This window comes from Nomascus leucogenys, chromosome 1a (assembly GCF_006542625.1).
Source record: "Nomascus leucogenys isolate Asia chromosome 1a, Asia_NLE_v1, whole genome shotgun sequence".
Classification (NCBI taxonomy): domain Eukaryota; kingdom Metazoa; phylum Chordata; class Mammalia; order Primates; family Hylobatidae; genus Nomascus; species Nomascus leucogenys.
In genome coordinates, this window is record NC_044381.1 from 21,982,351 (window position 1) to 22,000,177 (window position 17,827).

The 17,827-nt window shown below is 37.3% G+C and overlaps 1 protein-coding gene and 1 long non-coding RNA gene across 4 annotated transcripts; one reads left to right on the forward strand and one right to left on the reverse strand.

Annotated features, from left to right (window-relative positions):
- Positions 1-337: 337 nt before the first annotated feature.
- KLHL9 (kelch like family member 9) lies at positions 338-13,388 on the reverse strand. Of its 3 annotated transcripts, XR_004032002.1 has the most exons (4): positions 10,870-13,388; positions 7,288-7,376; positions 2,055-2,300; positions 338-1,133 (listed from the first exon to the last, which is right to left on the reverse strand). XR_004032002.1 is itself a non-coding variant. In XM_030820537.1 (1 exon), the coding sequence occupies exon 1, from the start codon at positions 12,821-12,823 to the stop codon at positions 10,970-10,972; it is 1,854 nt and encodes a 617-aa protein (XP_030676397.1). In that variant the 5' UTR covers positions 12,824-13,362; the 3' UTR covers positions 7,790-10,969. The 3 variants fall into 3 exon arrangements, 1 of the variants encoding a protein (XP_030676397.1); XR_004032006.1 differs by lacking the exon at positions 7,288-7,376; XM_030820537.1 differs by lacking the exons at positions 338-1,133; positions 2,055-2,300; positions 7,288-7,376 and having other exon boundaries at positions 7,790-13,362.
- Positions 13,389-13,502: 114 nt separating this feature from the next.
- Positions 13,503-15,240, forward strand: LOC115836987. The gene is made up of 2 exons (XR_004032043.1): positions 13,503-13,601; positions 14,566-15,240. It is a non-coding gene; the product is annotated as an uncharacterized LOC115836987 (long non-coding RNA).
- Positions 15,241-17,827: the final 2,587 nt, after the last annotated feature.

The window sequence follows — 17,827 nt, forward strand, 5'->3', positions numbered from 1 at the left end:
TTGTTTGTTTTTGACAGAGTCTCACTCTGTCACCCAGGCTGGAGTGCAGTGGCAGAATCTCGGTTCACTGCAAACTCTACCTCCCGGGTTCAAGCGATTCTCATGCCTCAGGCTCCCGAGTAGCTGGGATTACAGGCATGCACCACCATGCCCAGCTAATTTTTGTATTTTCAGTAGAGACGGGTTTTTGCCATGTTGGCCAGGCTGGTCTCAAACTCCTGACCTCAAGTTATCCATTCACCTTAGCTTCCCAAATGCTGGGGTTGCAGGCGTGAGTCACTGCACCTGGCAAAACTGTACTTTTGAATAGAGAGAAATTACATTTTTAGCTCATAATAATTAAAATTTATCTAATGATAATTGCTGTATTTTCAAAATTTATTGTTTATAAATATGGTCAGCTTTGCCTTCTGGTTTCTTTTGTTTGGTGAAGATGGAGCGGGTACTTAAATCTTTACAGTAAAAGTCAGGTCTTACTCAAACCCTCAAAGAGACACAAAGTGCCCTTAAACCTTTAATCTGCTTTCAAATCCAAAAGGAACATTAATTCTATTTATTCATAAATCGTTTTAAATATCTCTGCTCCTGGCAATTTACTTGTCATTGTGAATATATTGGTAAGTTAAATAAAGACTTTACTTTCTTATAGTGGAGCACTCTTCCTGAGAAGACAGCTCTAAACAATAAGTAGGTAGGTAGGAATCCCAGGGCCATGAAGGAGATGAACAATTTACTATAATAGATTATACCAGCTGAAGTGAATTCAGTTTTACTTATGTTTTCTTAGATGAGTCATATCTGATGACTGTTGATTCAGTTTCAGCGGTTGCATGAACTAGAAACTAAAGTGAAATATAGAATCATCCACCTTGAAACTTCAAATAAGTAGCAAATACCTTTTATTTGCTGGCTCTGTGGATGGTGCCAGTTACAATGAAAAAAAGTAGACACATTCTCTGCTTTCAGGGAATGACAGAGCTTCCAGTCTGGTGGGATGTGGGCAAGTGAGCATTTAATTAAAATAATGCTAATGACGGTGACAGGGAAAGTACCAGATTCTGGAGCATGTAGGACTTGTTTCCATCAGGGAAAGCATCCAGGAGAAGTAACTGCTAAGCCGGCATCTCAAGGATCTGTGGGAGTTAACCAAGAAAATGCATGATGCTCAAAGGGTCAGAAACAGGGAACAGCAGATGTGAATGGCCAGAGGGCGCATGCAGGAGCAAACAGTGAAGAAGGTTTAGAAATATGTAGAGGTAGAAGGGAGGGAGGGAGAAAGCAGAAGTTAGGATAGGAAGCAGGTGTTGCATTGTAAAAGGCTTTGCAAGCAATCATGGGATTATGATTTACAGAAATGATCATTAGAAATATTGAGATGTTTTAAGCAGTGAATTGATGTCACCAAATACATATTAGAAAAACTCTTACAGCTGCCCTTTGAAAACTAGGTTGGGGTTTGCATGCACATACTGGTTAGAAAGGTGGGAAGTGGAACCATTAGGACATAGTTATTGCACCGAACGCGATAGATAATAGGTTTGGAAGGTATTTATTAGGTTGTGGTAAAGAGTAAAGCTGAATGTAAGACTGATGACTAAACAGAGGTGTTAAGATGTGGTGCTTGCTGAATTTTTGGGATGCCATAGAAACAAGCTCTAGACTAAGCCTCCAGATTAAAATATCAAAAATGAAACCAGAGAACTGTCCAGATACAAAAACCCACTGTTGATGATGCTGCTCTAGTAAGAACTAGAAGGAACTTCCATTCTCTGATGCCATTTCTTTTCCTAAAACCTGAACTTCCCACTATAGAAAGCCACCAACTCAGCCAACAAATACAGAAACACCACGTAGAGCCTATATCTTCTTGTGGACACTTTAGGATCAAAAGCTCATGCAGGTGCTCCAGATTGGCAAGTCTTTCTTTGTTCCCATGTCCTATCTACAAGGGAGGCTTGAAATTTACATTATGTTGCCTGCATTGGTGATTTGGTTTTCCATTGATGCATAATTAATCAAAAACTCAGTGGTTTAAAACAACATAAATTTATTACCTAACAGTTTTTGTGAATCAATAATTCAAGGGCAGCTTCGGTGGGCTTAGAATCTCTCATGAGTTGCAGTCAAGATGCCAGCTGGGGCTGCAGTTGTCTGAAGGTTCTGTTTGGGCTGGCGGATCTGTTTCTAACATGGGTCACTCGCATGGCCACTGACAGGAAGCCTCAGCTCTTCATCACAGTCACATGGGCCTCTCCATGGAGCTATGTGGTATGTGCTCACAACATGGCAGCTGGCTTGTACTAGAGGAAGTGATAGAAGAGAGATAAACATGGAGGAAGTGCGCAAATTTTTATGACCTAGTCTATAATTTAAACACCATTGTTTCATTGTATTCATTAGATGGGAATCACTAAATCTAACATAGTCAAAAGGAGGAAAGAAAAGAATATGAGAAAATTTGTGAATATATTTTAAAACAACCACAACTAGAATTCATAATGTGAGAGTATCCCTTCATGTAGAAAGGGTGTTTTACAGATGATGAATAGGCATGGTTATGATAGATGATGAAACTACAGATATCAAAGGGAAAGTGACTTTGGATTTGGAGGCTGAGTTTCAATGGATCTCCTTGATCTCATAGTTCAATGGTAGCCATGAACCCGTTGTAAGTGGCTAGACTATCTACTAGGTAAGTGGTAAGGGTGAATGGGAAGTGTAGATATTGCAGCCCAAGAAGTGAATGAAGTAGACATACCAATGGAATCCATAACTTATTCCCCTTGCAGGATAAAGTATAGCTAGTCCAGGGCATGAGAGAGATTATTAATGGAGAGCCAGCCTTGAAAATTAGAAAACTGTTTTTCTGGCTGGGGGCGGTGGCTCACACCTGTAATCCCAGCACTTTGGGAGGCCCAGGCAGGCGGATCATCTGAGGTCAGGAGTTCGAGACTAGCCTGGCTAACATGGTGAAACTCTGTCTCTACTAAAAATACAAACATTAGCCAGGGGTGGTGGCAGGTGCCTGTAATGCCAGCTACTCCGGAGGCTGAGGCAGGAGAATCGCTTGAACCGGGGAGGCGGAGATTGCAGTGAGCCAATATCACACCACTACACTCCAGCCTGGGTGACAAGAGTGAAACTCTATCTCAAAAAACAAACAACAACAAAAAACAACAAAAGCAAAATAAAAACTCTTTTTCCTTAATCTTTGAGTTAACCGATGTCTTCAAGTATGTGTATATACATATATGAAAGGTTTTGTGAAATCTGTGATTTTCTTATCTGGAGAAAGATGGAGAGAGTAATAAAAAATTGAAGTAAACACTGCTTAGTATGAAGAAATAAACATTACACTCACTCAAATTAGGTTTTTAGACTGAGTATGTTTTGGCTCATGATTTAACATGAATTAGAAATAAGTTTTAATGGATCACTAATTCCTGGCTGGAAGAATGTTTTGACTTCTAAGTGATAAAGTATACTCCCTAAGTAAGATAAAGCTGTTTGAATCAGTAGAAGTTAGACCTGCCTCCCATCCCCACCACATACAAACATGTACTCTGTTGACTGGCACTTGGGTGAAATGAGGCAAAAATGATAAACTTCCATTATAAGAGATTGTAAGGCTGTATTGTAATAGCCTTTTGGAAGATGGACCAGTAAAGAGCTAGACATATTCTTTGGACTTAAAATTGGAGAAGGGGCTCTAGACAACGAAACATCTGAAGTTTGGGTTACTTAGTTGCTGTCAACAGCTTTATACACATCTTGTTCTAAGATTGCACGAAATCTAATCTTGCTCCTTCAGTTCTATGTAGAAAAGATATGTGCACTCTTGATATCCTTCAGGAGGCACTATTAAGAGATCACTTGTTATACACATCCATCTTAAGGGAAAAAATGCTTGGTGTATGAGAATATTTTGTTCTGAGACAATAACATGGAGAATGAGGAAATGGGTAGTTGATGCCATTCTTACTGTTCACATAGTCAAGAAATAGGCTTTCTTTGAGCCCATGGATGGCACTAAGAAAAATTTGGATCAGCTGGTCCAGAAGATGTTTTACATCAAACACATGTATATGCTTATGTATATGTGTCTCTGGCTGGCCGGGTGAAAATTATGTGGCTATAGCAGTCATGATTTGATCCTCATACCCAAATGAGCAAACCAATATAAAAATTTCTTAAATATTATGAGGTTGTCATATTTACTTATAACTGGATATAATGCATATTACATCCTTTCTGCTGTTGAAAAGATTTACTCTATACATGTCTTTGTGATGAGGCTGTCTGCTAAAAACTAAAAATAAAAATGGTATGGGAAATCCACTCAAAGGAAAAAGCAAGTAGTGGGTATGAATGCTTAGAATCCAGATGAAATGTTGCAGAATTTAAAATTCAATGTATACGAATTTATAAATAAAATAAAGGTCATAGCTATTTAAATCTGTATTTTTAAGTAATATAAAAAATAATTCTCTTTGATCTACCATACCCCAAAAATTACCAAAGGTTTTTAATATTCACTTATGTAATTTATATAAGCTGTCAACTTTGAACTTTCACATGTGCTATAAAAATTTCTGGGTTTTGTTATTACTGTTGTTTTGATAAAGGAGATGTATTTTCTGTAATCTAGCTAAACAAAGACTTTTAATTTCAACCAGTAGATGGCAGAATAACATTAGCCCCTGGAAAGCAGGTGCTCTGAGACTGTTACAGAGGAACGACCTATTCTGTGTGCTAGTGCATTTGGCTCATGTACACAATTCAACAGTTATGCGTTCAGTCATCCTTAAATGAATATTTAAGTCTTTTATTCTAATCATCATCCAGCCATTCAAATATATGCTCAACAATTGAATACTAGAGGATGCAGATAAAGTATCAAAATTAAGGTGGGAAGAAGAATCTTTAAAAATCCATTTAAAAGTATTTTAATGGAAGATCTAATGTGGTCATATTAGGAAGCAAATAATAGTATCATGCTGAGATGACTATTTCTGGCCTATTTTCTGTCACTTATTAATTCTAGAAATATACTTACTGTCCAAAAGGTATGAAACTTGAAAGATCATTTTACTACTTTTGCCAAATTGCATTCTAAACTGTATACCAATTGACAATGCACTCAGCGATATGCAAGAGTCCTTTCTAACCCAACAGTTGAAAGTAATTAAAAAAGACTCTTTTTCAGTATTTGACATGAGAAAAATTATTGTCTCGATAAATTTTACTAAATAAATGAAGAAATGGGTAGTTAATGACACACTGTTCACATAGCGAAGAAATAGCCTTTCTTTCAGCCCATGGATGGTACTAAGAACAATTTGGATCAGCTGGTACAGAAATCATTTTGTAATGAAGATATACAACCCTAATTTTTTAAGACTCCTAATTAATGAGGAACTTCATGAACAAGATCAAGGATATTTCCCTGTAACAAAGGAATTCTAAAACTAGAATTACCCCTATTAAAATTACGCATAAGACACAATTCCTCGGTCACTACAATAATTTTGCTGGAAGTATGAACCATGCTTTAATGTTTCATATTAAACAAGTAATATGAAATTGGCTTTTACAATACGCAGATAATGGTTACTTAAGGTGAAAATATGAGAATTGACCCAAAAAACTGAAGAATCAATGACAGTCGGTAGACAGAAAACCATTATGCTAAAACCACATATTTCCTACTTCTACCAAGAGTTCAGAATATAACATAATGAAATCCCATTCAAAGCAGAAATACACAAACACACACACACACACACACACGTATATATCAAAGACAACTTAACTTGAAAAAAGATCATTGGAAGTGAAGAAAAATACTCTAAATTGATTGCCTATAAGATTTTATGATTTTTTTTAAAAGCATAAAAATTCAGCAAGGAAATGAAGATATTCAAAAAGTGGTTATGGAAAAATTGGATAATTTGAAAAAATACATTAGATTTTATGCCAGAAGTTTGGTAGAAAGTTGTATCAATAATAACAACATAAAATACTGGGATAATTATACCACCCAATGATAAAAAAATTATTCAAGAAAGCGTTAAAAATGACAAAAAAACTAATTGTGCTACATTACAAAGGAAAAACACTGATTTTTTTGCTCACAGAAAACAAGTGGGCAAATACTTGCTGTAAATAGAGAATAAAGATGAATCTTAATATAGCTGGTTGCAGTGGCTCACGCCTGTAATTCTAGCCCTTTGGGAGGCCGAAATAGGAGGATCACTGGAGACCAGGAGTTCAAGACCAGCCTGGTCAACATAGCGAGACCCCATCTCAAAAAAAAATGAATGATTAATCTTAATATAAAAAGGTAATTTTATTAATTTTAAGGAAAATCTCCTTCTCATTTTAACTAGAAAGAAAAGCTACTTGAACAGGAGACAAGCAGTAAATGCCACCCTAACATGTCAAGAACTAGTAATCACAAAGCTATAGAGCTATAGGATCAAGAACAAGTAATACCACATCAGTACTATATAATCACCACCATCACCACACACACACACACCCCAAATTAAAAAAACAAAAATATCACCGAAAGGTCAATATACAAAAAAGATGAACATACTTGATCACATTAAATAAAAAAGTAGAGTATAAAAAAGTATTTATAGCAAATAGGACAATTAAAGCAAAAGACAGGAGCAAATGATTTATGTATGAAAAATACATATGCTCAATAAACAAGAAATTGTAACTAGTAATTAAAGATATGTAAATCCAAACAGTAAAATAACTAGAACTGCAAAGATTTCCTTTGAAATAGTTACTGAACACAGTTCTGCTAAAAATGCATATTGGCATAATCCTGGAAATATTTTTTAAGACCCTAAAAAAGCTAACACTATATGATTCAGATTTTACTTAGCATTTATCATAGGGTAGTAGATATGGGCAAAGTTTTATGTAAGAATATTACATCTTGCTTTATTACGGTGAAAATTTATGGTAGACATTTAAATATCTACACATAAGGAAATGGAATAATCTCGCATGTACATGGAATGAAATATTGTATAGACACTGAACAGTTTCACAGAACAATAGCCTGAAAATCATTAAGCTGAAGCAAAAGTCAAAAATTATAAAATCCCGACTTTGTTAGTAACAACTATCATTCACTGCTTCTGTGCATATCTTATGCTAATCGCTTTATATTTTTCCTTACAAATCTGATATAAATAGAATTATTAATGATCACACCCAACCTGATAGATGTATGACAAAGCTGAAGTTTTAGAGAGTTAAACTTACCCCACAATCTTTCAGCAGTTGTTTATAATCGGTTGAGCTGGGGATGGCACATTTATGTAGTTTTAAAATGTCCTGTAGGAGCTTACTGCCTTTATAGTGAGAACAAAATAATTTTGATTACAAAAATCTGAACATGAGTGAAATGTGTTTGCTTTGCAGGCCAACTACCCAAATATTACTGTAAGCAAGTGGGAAAGAAATTTAAGTCTGGATTTATCTGAGTAAAAATGGAATCTGTTTTTCTAAATACATGTGCATTTGATAATTAGGAAAAAAACACCTTACGATTTTTTAATATATACAGCTTTTTAAAAAATAAAAGAAAGTCATGATAATAGGAGTCTTTGGAAGGTGGATTTATTTTCATTATCCAGCTTTTAGCCTAAGGTCTGGCATATTTAAAAAATATTTGACAAATGCCTGCACATATGTACATATATATATAATATACTGAGTATTAATAGAAATTTTCTTCAGCATGTGGAATCACTGATAATTACTTTTTGTTTGCTTTTATTTTCCTGTATTTTCTATAATAGACATATCAAAAAAGCTAACAAATGTTAATTTTTGAATACTTATCAGAAAAATTAAAACAAGAAATGTTAACAGAATGCTTTATGTGCTTTTAGTTTTTATCCTCTAAACAATTTTCCAGTCTGAACTTTCTTTAAAAAATTACCAGCTTATGAAAATAAATCTTTCCATTTAATCATTTCAACCACCTAAAATTTCTCTCTATAAGGAACTCCAGATTTAATAGCAGTACCGGTTGAATATCCCTTATCTGAAATGCTTGGGACCAGAAGTGTTTTGGATTTTGGAATATTTGCACGTACATGACGTATCCTGGGGAGGGACCCAAGTCTAAACAATATTACTTAAAACTTCAGTTATATTTCACGTTTTAGACACGTAGTCCAAAGGTAATTATATATAATAGTCTTAATAATGTGCATGAAACAAGTCTTCACTGTTTTGAGTGTAACCTGTCACAAGAGGTCTGGTGTGGAATTTTCTGCTTGTGGCATCCTGTTGGCCCTCAAAAAGTTTTAAATTTTGGAGCAATTTGGATTTTTGGATTAGGGCTGCTCAACCTGTATTAGCATAGCATTAGTCAGCTACCTGTATGATTACCAAGAGAACTGTCAACTGCAGAATACAGGAAAGTAAAAAAATGAGAGGCAGGGTGTGTGAAGCTAGAGGTGGGGGATGTAGATAGAGCAGTTTACCTGGTAAAGCAATACTTATTTCAATAGGAAGTACCAGGGTCAGACATAAGACGTAATAAAAAGTATTTTTTCAATAAAAGGAAAAGCTTGTACAAAATAGAGGCAGGGCAGTACCACCTTGATATGTCAGAATAAGCACTGAAATACTACATAAAAAATAAGCCATATCAAAATTATCCCCTAACCCCATCTCTACTAAAAATACAAAATTAGCTGGGCATGGTGGTACATGCCTGTAATCCCAGCTAATCGGGAGGCTGAGGTGGGAGAATCGCCTGAACATGGGAGCCAGAGGTTTCAGTGAGCACACATTGTGCCATTGCACTCCAGACTGCGCAACAGTGAGACCCTGTCTCAAAAAAAAAAAAAAAAAAAGACAAATTTGATCTCAAAAATTAACTGAACATCGTTGCCTTTGTAAAACTACAATAGATTGAGGGAAGAAATAAATGCAAGCAAATGCAAGTTAAATTACATTTATTATATAAAGAGATCCTATAACTTGATACGAAAAGCAAAGCAACTCCAACAGATAACAGAAGGGCAAAAGGACAGGAACATTTGGTCAAAGAAACACAGCTACCCATAACACACAAATATTCAACCTCATTAATAATCAAAGGATTATGATGCACTTCTTGCTTATTCAATAGTTAATAATTTCTAATTTCTCTACTTTTCAAATGTACTCAAATGTGCTATTTTTAGTAATAAAAAACTGAGTAATTAAAAAAACATAGAAAGTATGAAAATTTCTGCCAATGCAGAAATCATAAAAAGTATTAAAATGAATCAACACTTGTATGGGCAGTAAGGTTCAGACCCCTAGAAGCCAATTCATTTTGCCTTGGTTCCTGAGTTTTATTATGGGATTGTCAATAAAGAGAAAGTTGTTCCTGATTTACACTCTGACAATCTTCCAGGTATAGGGGTGTGTGTGTGTGTGTGTGCGCGCGTGTGTGCGTGTGTGTGTCACACACAATGTATATATAAAATTTTTTTCTTCAGGTAGACAATTATTCCAGGAAAGTACCTCTTCAGAATCACTCATTACAGAGAATTCCTGTAACTCCATTTGCTGATAAAAGTCCCATTAAAAATTACCATGTGGTTCTTAACCAGTAGGGATACCTTTGGTATTGAAGAGGCTGAAGGTTGATTTTAGTACTGCTTGTAAGACCACAGTGTTCCAGAGGCTCTGTAACTGGCTTCTTTGGGAATCTGAAGTTAGTCCTGTCTTTGAGACATGGCCAAAAGCACATTTTTCCTCACTTGATGCAGAAGAAAATGTATCTCCTGCTTGCTCAGATCATAGCCTCGAGGCAGATCACACAGCTCAGGATGCACACGGACTGGAACAGCACCAGGGCAATCACCCCAAATCGCAAAATAATCATGTTAGGATGACTAAGTTGGGAGGCTGAACTTGAAACCCTATAGCTTTGTTCAGAATACTTTTTTCCTTGCTTTTTTCATTAAGTTTTACTGACCAAAAAGGTGGAAAAAAGAACCTAAATTTTCTGCACAAAAGCAGTTCTCTGAAACCTGAACTTTACCAATCTGTGTAAAAATACTCTTGTGTATTTTACACAAGCAGAAAAAAGCTTCATCTGAAGTTAACGGTTTAGTCACATGACAAATTTGGTTGTTGATTTAGTATGCTGTAGCCCTTATCTATCTAAATTCAGTATGACTATATAGACATTTATTCTCTGGTACTGAATTCCCATTTGAATAGAAACAGCTGCTTTGTGGAAGAAAGAAACTTAAATTTAAAAACAATTTCAGCATCGTTGAAGTGCCAGTTTTCAAATTGTGTGTGTGTATACATATGTATGTATGTGTGTATGCATGTACGTTTGTATTATGTGTATTTTTCCTCCTTTCTCCCTCTCTTGCTCGCTCTAGAGAGAGATACCAAATACTGGCTTGGTGCTATACTGTTTTTTCCTAGTTAATATTTTTATTATTTCTGTCTACGTAAGAAACTTCAAATATTCTGAATGCAACCACACAATCGAGTAAGTTGACAGACATGTCAAAAACTATGAAAAGAGGGAGGTAACTAGTATTAATACTTGGCAACCTTTCATTATTCTGAGGTTAGAGCGGCCTCCCTCTGACATTTTGGAGTCAAAGATGAAAACTCAACTTTGAAGCATAATGGACATAATTACACATTTACCACAGTCATCTACAATTTTATATAACATCACAAAAAGACATCTAAACATTTTTCTACATCTTTTTGTCATTTGTTAAAACAGCTATGTTAAATACATTTTCAGAATGCATGTTAGCCACTTGATAAACATACTAAAAGCCATACAAGACGAATAACATCAGTTACCTTTATATCTAATAACTGTACCAATCACTGTAAGAAGATACAACTGAAGGGGAAGTATTAGATCACCCATGATGTACTGAAAAGGTGTTACACCTTAGACCTAAGAATGATCCGAAGGTGCTGAAAGAGGTGATTCTCTAGAAGGTGACCCAGGGTTTTCTTCAGGTGGAAAAACTGTGAGTGTACAAGCTCGAATGCCACCAAGTGACTCTGGAAGATCAAAAACTTTATGCCACTCATCTTTTTCTGGGTCATATTTCTGGACAATTTCTACCATACAACGATTATTCCAAGAATATCCACCAACAACGTAGATTTTATTTTCAAAGACGGCAACTCCAACATCACTTTGGCCTCTTAACATGGCGGCAATTGGGGTCCACTGGTCAAGGGTTGGTGAATAGTATTCACAGCTTAGAACATCATCATAATCACTTGTTCCTCTGAAGTGATTGCCACCAATGACATAGAGCTTATCTCCAACTGTACACATGCAATGCAGACCTCTGACTGTAGTCATTGGAGCCTTTTGCATCCATTTATCTGTATCTGGGTCAAAACACATGAGCTCATTTTGGAAAGTGTCATGGGTAATTCCTCCTGAAATATACACTAAGCCTCCATATACTGTTCCAGCATGACCATAGTGGGGTTCACTCATTTTTGCAACATAGCTCCACTCATTCATTCTTGGGTTGTAACATTCTACTGTGGCCAGTTCACCAGCTGCACTGCGCCCACCAACTGCATACAAATGTCCTTTGAGGGCACTCAAGTGAAAGAATGTGCGCTTTTCATTTAATGATGCAACCTGCATCCATTTATTATACCGAGGATCAAATCTGAAAACTGTATCAACAGCAGTTTTTCCTTTTGTATCATAATTACTTTGACCACCAACTACATAAAGAAAGTTTCCAATGACAGCAATACCATGCTGGTAACGGGGAGCATCCATTGGGGCCAAAGATCTCCATTCTTGTGCCCTTTCATCATACATCCGTAATTCTTTACTGACAACCAGTTGCTGCCTCAAAACTCCTCCTAATGTAACCAAGTGAGTGGAGTCAGATCGAATGGCAGTTCTATCTGACTGCATCACTGGCTGCATATATGGCATCATTTGGTAATTGCTAGCTTCCAAAAGCAAATTCACGCAGGTATTGTCTGTTCTCATGAAATCTACTGTCTGCACGTAATTGATGAGATCCTGTGGTGTCATCAGTGGAAATCGAATATTCTTCATTAATTTTGCAGCATAATCCATCCGAGGGTCTTCCAACCTTAGCCAGCGACAGGCTGCCTTAAAGAGTTCAAGTTCGGTACAGTGCTTAAGACTATTACTGGAAAGCACAAATGCAAGCCGTTCAAAAGGGAGTTTTAGAAACTCCCCAGTACTCAATAGAGCAGGAAAGTTCTTCAGGATGAAATTATTAACATATTTATCCACTTCTATAAGATTGTAGGTGTTAGCAATTCGTCCAACCTCAACACAGTTATCCAAAGAGACTCCTGATATAAGAAATACTTTACAGAAATCCAAAACGGGTAATATTTGTAAAAAGCTAGCAGCTTCAAGTGTGTCCTGAAGATTGTCCATATTAAGAGAAAGTTTTGCAGTATAAATAAAATCAATGATTTTCTTCAGACCAACCTTGTTCACCCCATGAAGCTTAATGCACATCAAATCTTGTTCTTTCATTCCACCTGTGAACATGGCTTTGAAATAATCACTAGCAGACGCCATCATAGCTCTGTGAACAGGAAAGATTTCATCTCCATCACCTGGTACCAGGGTCACATCACAAAGCAATCCTTCTATTCTAAGCTGATCAAAGCCTTGCAGTACCACCGAACTGTGAGTATTGCTGGTAAAAAAGCGTGTGGTTCCTGCCTTACAAGGCTGCAAATGGGCAGAGACGCCCATTTCGCCGTTACCAAGGGACACTTTCATGTGAAAGCTTTGCTCTTGCACAGAGATGCAAGCCGGATAAAGAAGTTATAACCGGAATGTTTTACAGGCAACGAGGTGTCCACAAAGAACAGAAAGCTCGTTTCCTTATCAAGGGAAGGCAGTCACTGCGGCACCCCTCAGGCCACGCCAGTCAGTCATCCACTGAAAATCGCCCTGTAGCAGGACCACAAAGGGCTGTGGACCTCAAATCTGATTATTAGACAGATGATTCATCACCTGAAGGTGGTTAAATGACCTGGTTCACCTCGTCCGGCCTGCGCTGCCGCTCCTTCAGCAGTTCCGCTTCGGGCAAGGAAGAGGCGCCGCCACGTACTGTGGCTACACGGCCCGCTCGGCGGCGGGTCCGGACACCTCAGCGAACGGCCCGCTGCGTCCTCCGCTGTACCTAGAGTGTCGCAGCGGCCAGCGGCCTGTCTCTGAGCAACGGCCTGGAACACAGGCCTGGGCCTGGGCTTGGGCCTAGAATACCGGCCTAGCCCCGACGCCGAGCCGCTCCTTCCGGAAAAGCCTAGTCCCAGGATACCCCGGGGTGGGAGCGGCCGTAGCGGCTAGTGCGGCTGCGCGGCCTCCAGACCTCGTCAGTGGGCGGGAGTGTGGGGGTGGGGAAGGGGGAGGAAGTGCGCGGCGGGCGGGGAGGGTGAGGGTTGGGGAAGCGGAGTTGTGTAGAGTGGGCGCCAGCCCGGCCTCTTAGAGCTGCCTTGTATGTGGGACCAAATAGAACAGAATGTGTGCACGTATGTTATGCTGCACGTTTGATGTAAGTTTTTCGCATATCTGAGCTCTTACGTTCCCCAAATGCATAATTTTTCAAAGCTTTATGCTTCCTAGCTTCTGTTTTTTTGAATAACAGTGAAATGCGGCATTTGTATAAATTGAGAGGAAACCTGGATGCTTAATTTTTTTTTCCTCTACAAAACAATAATTGCTATCCCACATTATGTAATAGATACCTCAGTTACAATTTTGGTTCATATTTTCAAATTTGTTATAATTTTAAACGCAAAATATTTGTATTTACTAGATTTTTACTTTATTATGTAAATGATATATTCTAAATTTATGGCTTGAAATGCCTTTGTTTTCCACAATTTTAAAAATGGCTACGTAATTTTCCAAGAACTATACATACTATAGTTTCCTTTGCCCATTGTTTGTTCCTGAATATGTACCTTCTTATCCTCCATTGTTTTATAGACTCTGTAGTAAACTTATAGAATCTGGTAGCAAAATTTTAGCCCTGTTATGGATAATATTTAGTAAAATGCTGATCCAAGACAATATTTCCAAAATATTATCACCAACAATGTTTGTGCCTTTCTGACTTTTCCTTTTGTATTTTGTTAACTCGCATTTCTTTAATTAGTGGTTAATTTAAATTTTGACATACAAATAAATGTATACTTTGACACTTCTTCCATTTTCCAAATTTTGAAGTTTATGTCTTTTAAATCCTTCTAGTTCTTTATGCATATGCAAAGTAAGAATGTAGTCATGTTTTTCTTACACTCTCCTCGTTTTTATGTAAAAGATAGCATACCATGTACACTGTTCTGCATCTTTCTTTTTTCACTTCAAGATCTTCCTGAATTCGTATAGAGGGCTTATTTATATTTTTAAACAATTCTGTTGTTGCCCTCTGAGTTGTTATATCATAAGTTATTTAACCAGTGCCGTATTGATGGGCAGTTCATCTGTTTTGAATGTTTTCTATTGTTTCCAAGGGATGGCAGCAAAATTCAGAAGGCTTAGACTACCACTGTCCTCCACAAGGTGCTCCAGCAGATTGTCACCCTATTCAACACAAGAGGTTGGTTGGAATGAAACTGGCCTGGAGAAATTATTCACTGAATTTTTATCAGCATTGGGAAGGCCTGGAGCCCTGCTTGTTGCATGAGTTAGAGGTGGAAGGGCTCTCTCTGGCCATGACAACTCTATAATCCTGTGAAGAGCTACTTCCAAGGAATCAGTCTCTATCTGGAAAAGAAAGAATAGAGCCTCTGTACTGGGGAAGTTGGAGCAAGAAATCATGAGATCCTTCTTTTTTTCATCAAACTTGCAAGTAAGATTAATAGCTTAGCAACAGACTTGTGTCTTAATGAAATGATTACTATAGACACTCTTCATTATATTCCCATATGTTTAGTTATTTTAAAAGACTGTCTTTTCTGCCTGCATAATGAAATGGTTGAATCAAATTTGTCGCAGTACTTGTTGGTAATGTCAAGCAACTATATGATAAAGCATCCAGTTCTTAGGGGCATTAGCTCACCATGGATGATATTATTAATTTACCCATGTACTTAATTATTGATTCTACTACAGTATTCAGTATTTTTGCTTGTATGAAATGTTCACCTTTAACACTGGGCTAATTACATTAAAAAGTGTTCACTTTATGTATATTTTGTTTGTTTTGTTTTGTTTTGACAGAGTCTCGCTCTGTCACCCAGGCTGGAATACAGTGGTGCGATCTCGGCTCACTGCAATCTCCGCCTCCCAGAGTCAAGCAATTCTCCTGCCTTAGCGTCCGGAGTAGCTGGGACTACAGGTGGGTGCCACCATGCCCGGCTAATTTTTTGTATTTTTAGTAGAGATAGAGTTTCACCATGCTGGCCAGTCTGCTCTCAAACTCCTGACCTCATGATCTGCCTGCCCCAGCCTCCCAAAGTAGTGGGATCACAGGTGTGAGCCACCAAGCCTGGCCCCTCACTTTATATTTTGAAAATTATTCTCTTTATTATTTTGAGTTTTACTTTCAGATCATTTTGCATTTGTTTATTTAAAAAAAAATACAAGGTCTTGCTCTGTCGCCTAAGCTGGAGTGCAGTGGCAGGATCACAGCTCACTATAGCCTCAAACTCCTAGCCTCAAGCAATCCTCCCACCTCAGCCTTTCACACTGCTGGGATTACTGGCATGAGCCACCATACGTGGCCTTACTCAATAAATCAATGCCAAGATTGGTTTTGCAACCTCAAGTGAAGTTCAGTTCATTCATTCCATTCACACTGTATGAAACACTTGATATGTGACTGTTTTCAGGATAGAAAAGTGAATAAAGGAAACACAGCTTCAGCCCTCTTGAAACTTTTTGCTGAGGGAGAAATAAAACTATTCATCAACCAATTAATTAATTTAAACTCTATCATAAACTCAAACCATAGGCAAAAGAAAAGTGGTTTTTGTCATCAGAAACTGGAAGACTTGAAGCCTTGAAAATTGGCTGCACAGTTCTGGAATTTACAGAGTGCATGGCTAGAGATGTTCATTTAGGAGCTGGGCTATACCTTTTTCTTGAAGGCCCAAGGATGGATGAGGTCTGGTAGAAGTTGAGTGGTGAAATCAGAAAACCAAAACCTGAATCTTGAGGACCTTTACATCTTAATGTAGTGAACAGAGTGAGGAACTTGAAAAAGGCGTTTGAATGAAATGATAGGAGGACATCCAGGAGCAAAATAGGAGGACAACCAGGAGAAAATTGTGATAAGAGAGTGTTTAAGGGAAGAAATGTGTTTAAAACATGACGTTTTACATTTAGGAAAAGAAAGGGCTGGTTTGCCAGAATTAATTTGGCAAAATCCAGATTGGAATATATTGACTAGAGTAAATAGGAGGAGAGGTTGGAGATACAGTGGATGGAAACTTCTTTTAGAAGTTTATCTGTGAATGGAAGAAGAGCAAGAAGGTAGTACCTGGAGAAAAATGTGTGTTTGTATTATCAGATATAATTTTGTAACCTTTTTACAATTTCTATTTAGGATTGATTTCAGGGAATGGATATAATGGCACAAAGCATATAAAGTTAATACTTTATTTCATAGGCTATATTGTCTGCTTATTTAATAATCTAAAATTTCAAGAATAATTGTTTAATAGTTTTTGAGTACTAGTGGGCTATAATGTTTTTCCATTTGCTTCACTTCCTGTTCTTAATTCTATTTAGATTTCATTTTATGGCATTAATTGTAGTTTTTATTGTTCTTATGAATTATGCTTTTATACACCCCTCTTAAAAGTATATAAAAACCCTTTATGCACATGTTAGCTATATTCCCTATGGTGCAACTTTGTCGATTTTGTTTACACATAACTGTTATTTTCCTTTACATTTCTCCTATTGCCAGACAATTGAGACCATGCAAAACTTAAGGAAAATGAGTTTGAAATCCTACTTACTTCCGTCAAACAAATGGGCTCTCTTTATTAATGTGGATAAATAAAATGCAAATGCTCTTCAGAGAGAGTGTAGATGACTGCTCAGAGAGCTCATTTATCACATTCTTCGTACACCAGGGATGCTAGTTCTGCAAAAATACTGAAACCTAAGAAAGGCTGGACAAGGATGGCCATCACAGTAAAGGCCATCTCTGACCAGATGGGGATACTTCTAGGGAAGTATATTCAGCTGCCATGCAGAGAATGTCTGCAAACCACCACGTTGTGAGTTTATTGATTCACTGGTTTCCTATTCTCTACTGCCTAGTCATAAAACCACTCATACTTCGGTAGCATTTTATAAATTTCTCTCTTAGCAGAGATGATATGAGGAGTGATCTGCGGATCAATATTGGTAAGTGATGTCTTTAAGACATCCATTTAGTGAATGGTGAGGGGCAGAGATAGGATTCATAGCTGGTTCTGCCTGTGTGTACGGTGCTCTTTTCTCTGTGTTTAATGTATCTAAGTTAGACTTTGTTGTTTGTCATGAATGCAGAATTGATGACAGCACTCAATACTAAGAAGGCATTAAAAGAAAACATTGTTTTTCGTTTCTTTCATCAGTGTTAAGAAAGAACTGGGAAAGAAAGAAAAAATCTATTGATTATGTGCCATCTATAAAATACATATGTGCCATCTATAAAATAAATAATATGTTACATGTTTTAATCCACCAGTTACAGTGTAAGCAGTAATACTATCAAGCTTACTTTATCAATGAAGAAAGCAGGACGCCGAGAGAAAAGGTGATCCACGTAGAGTGCAC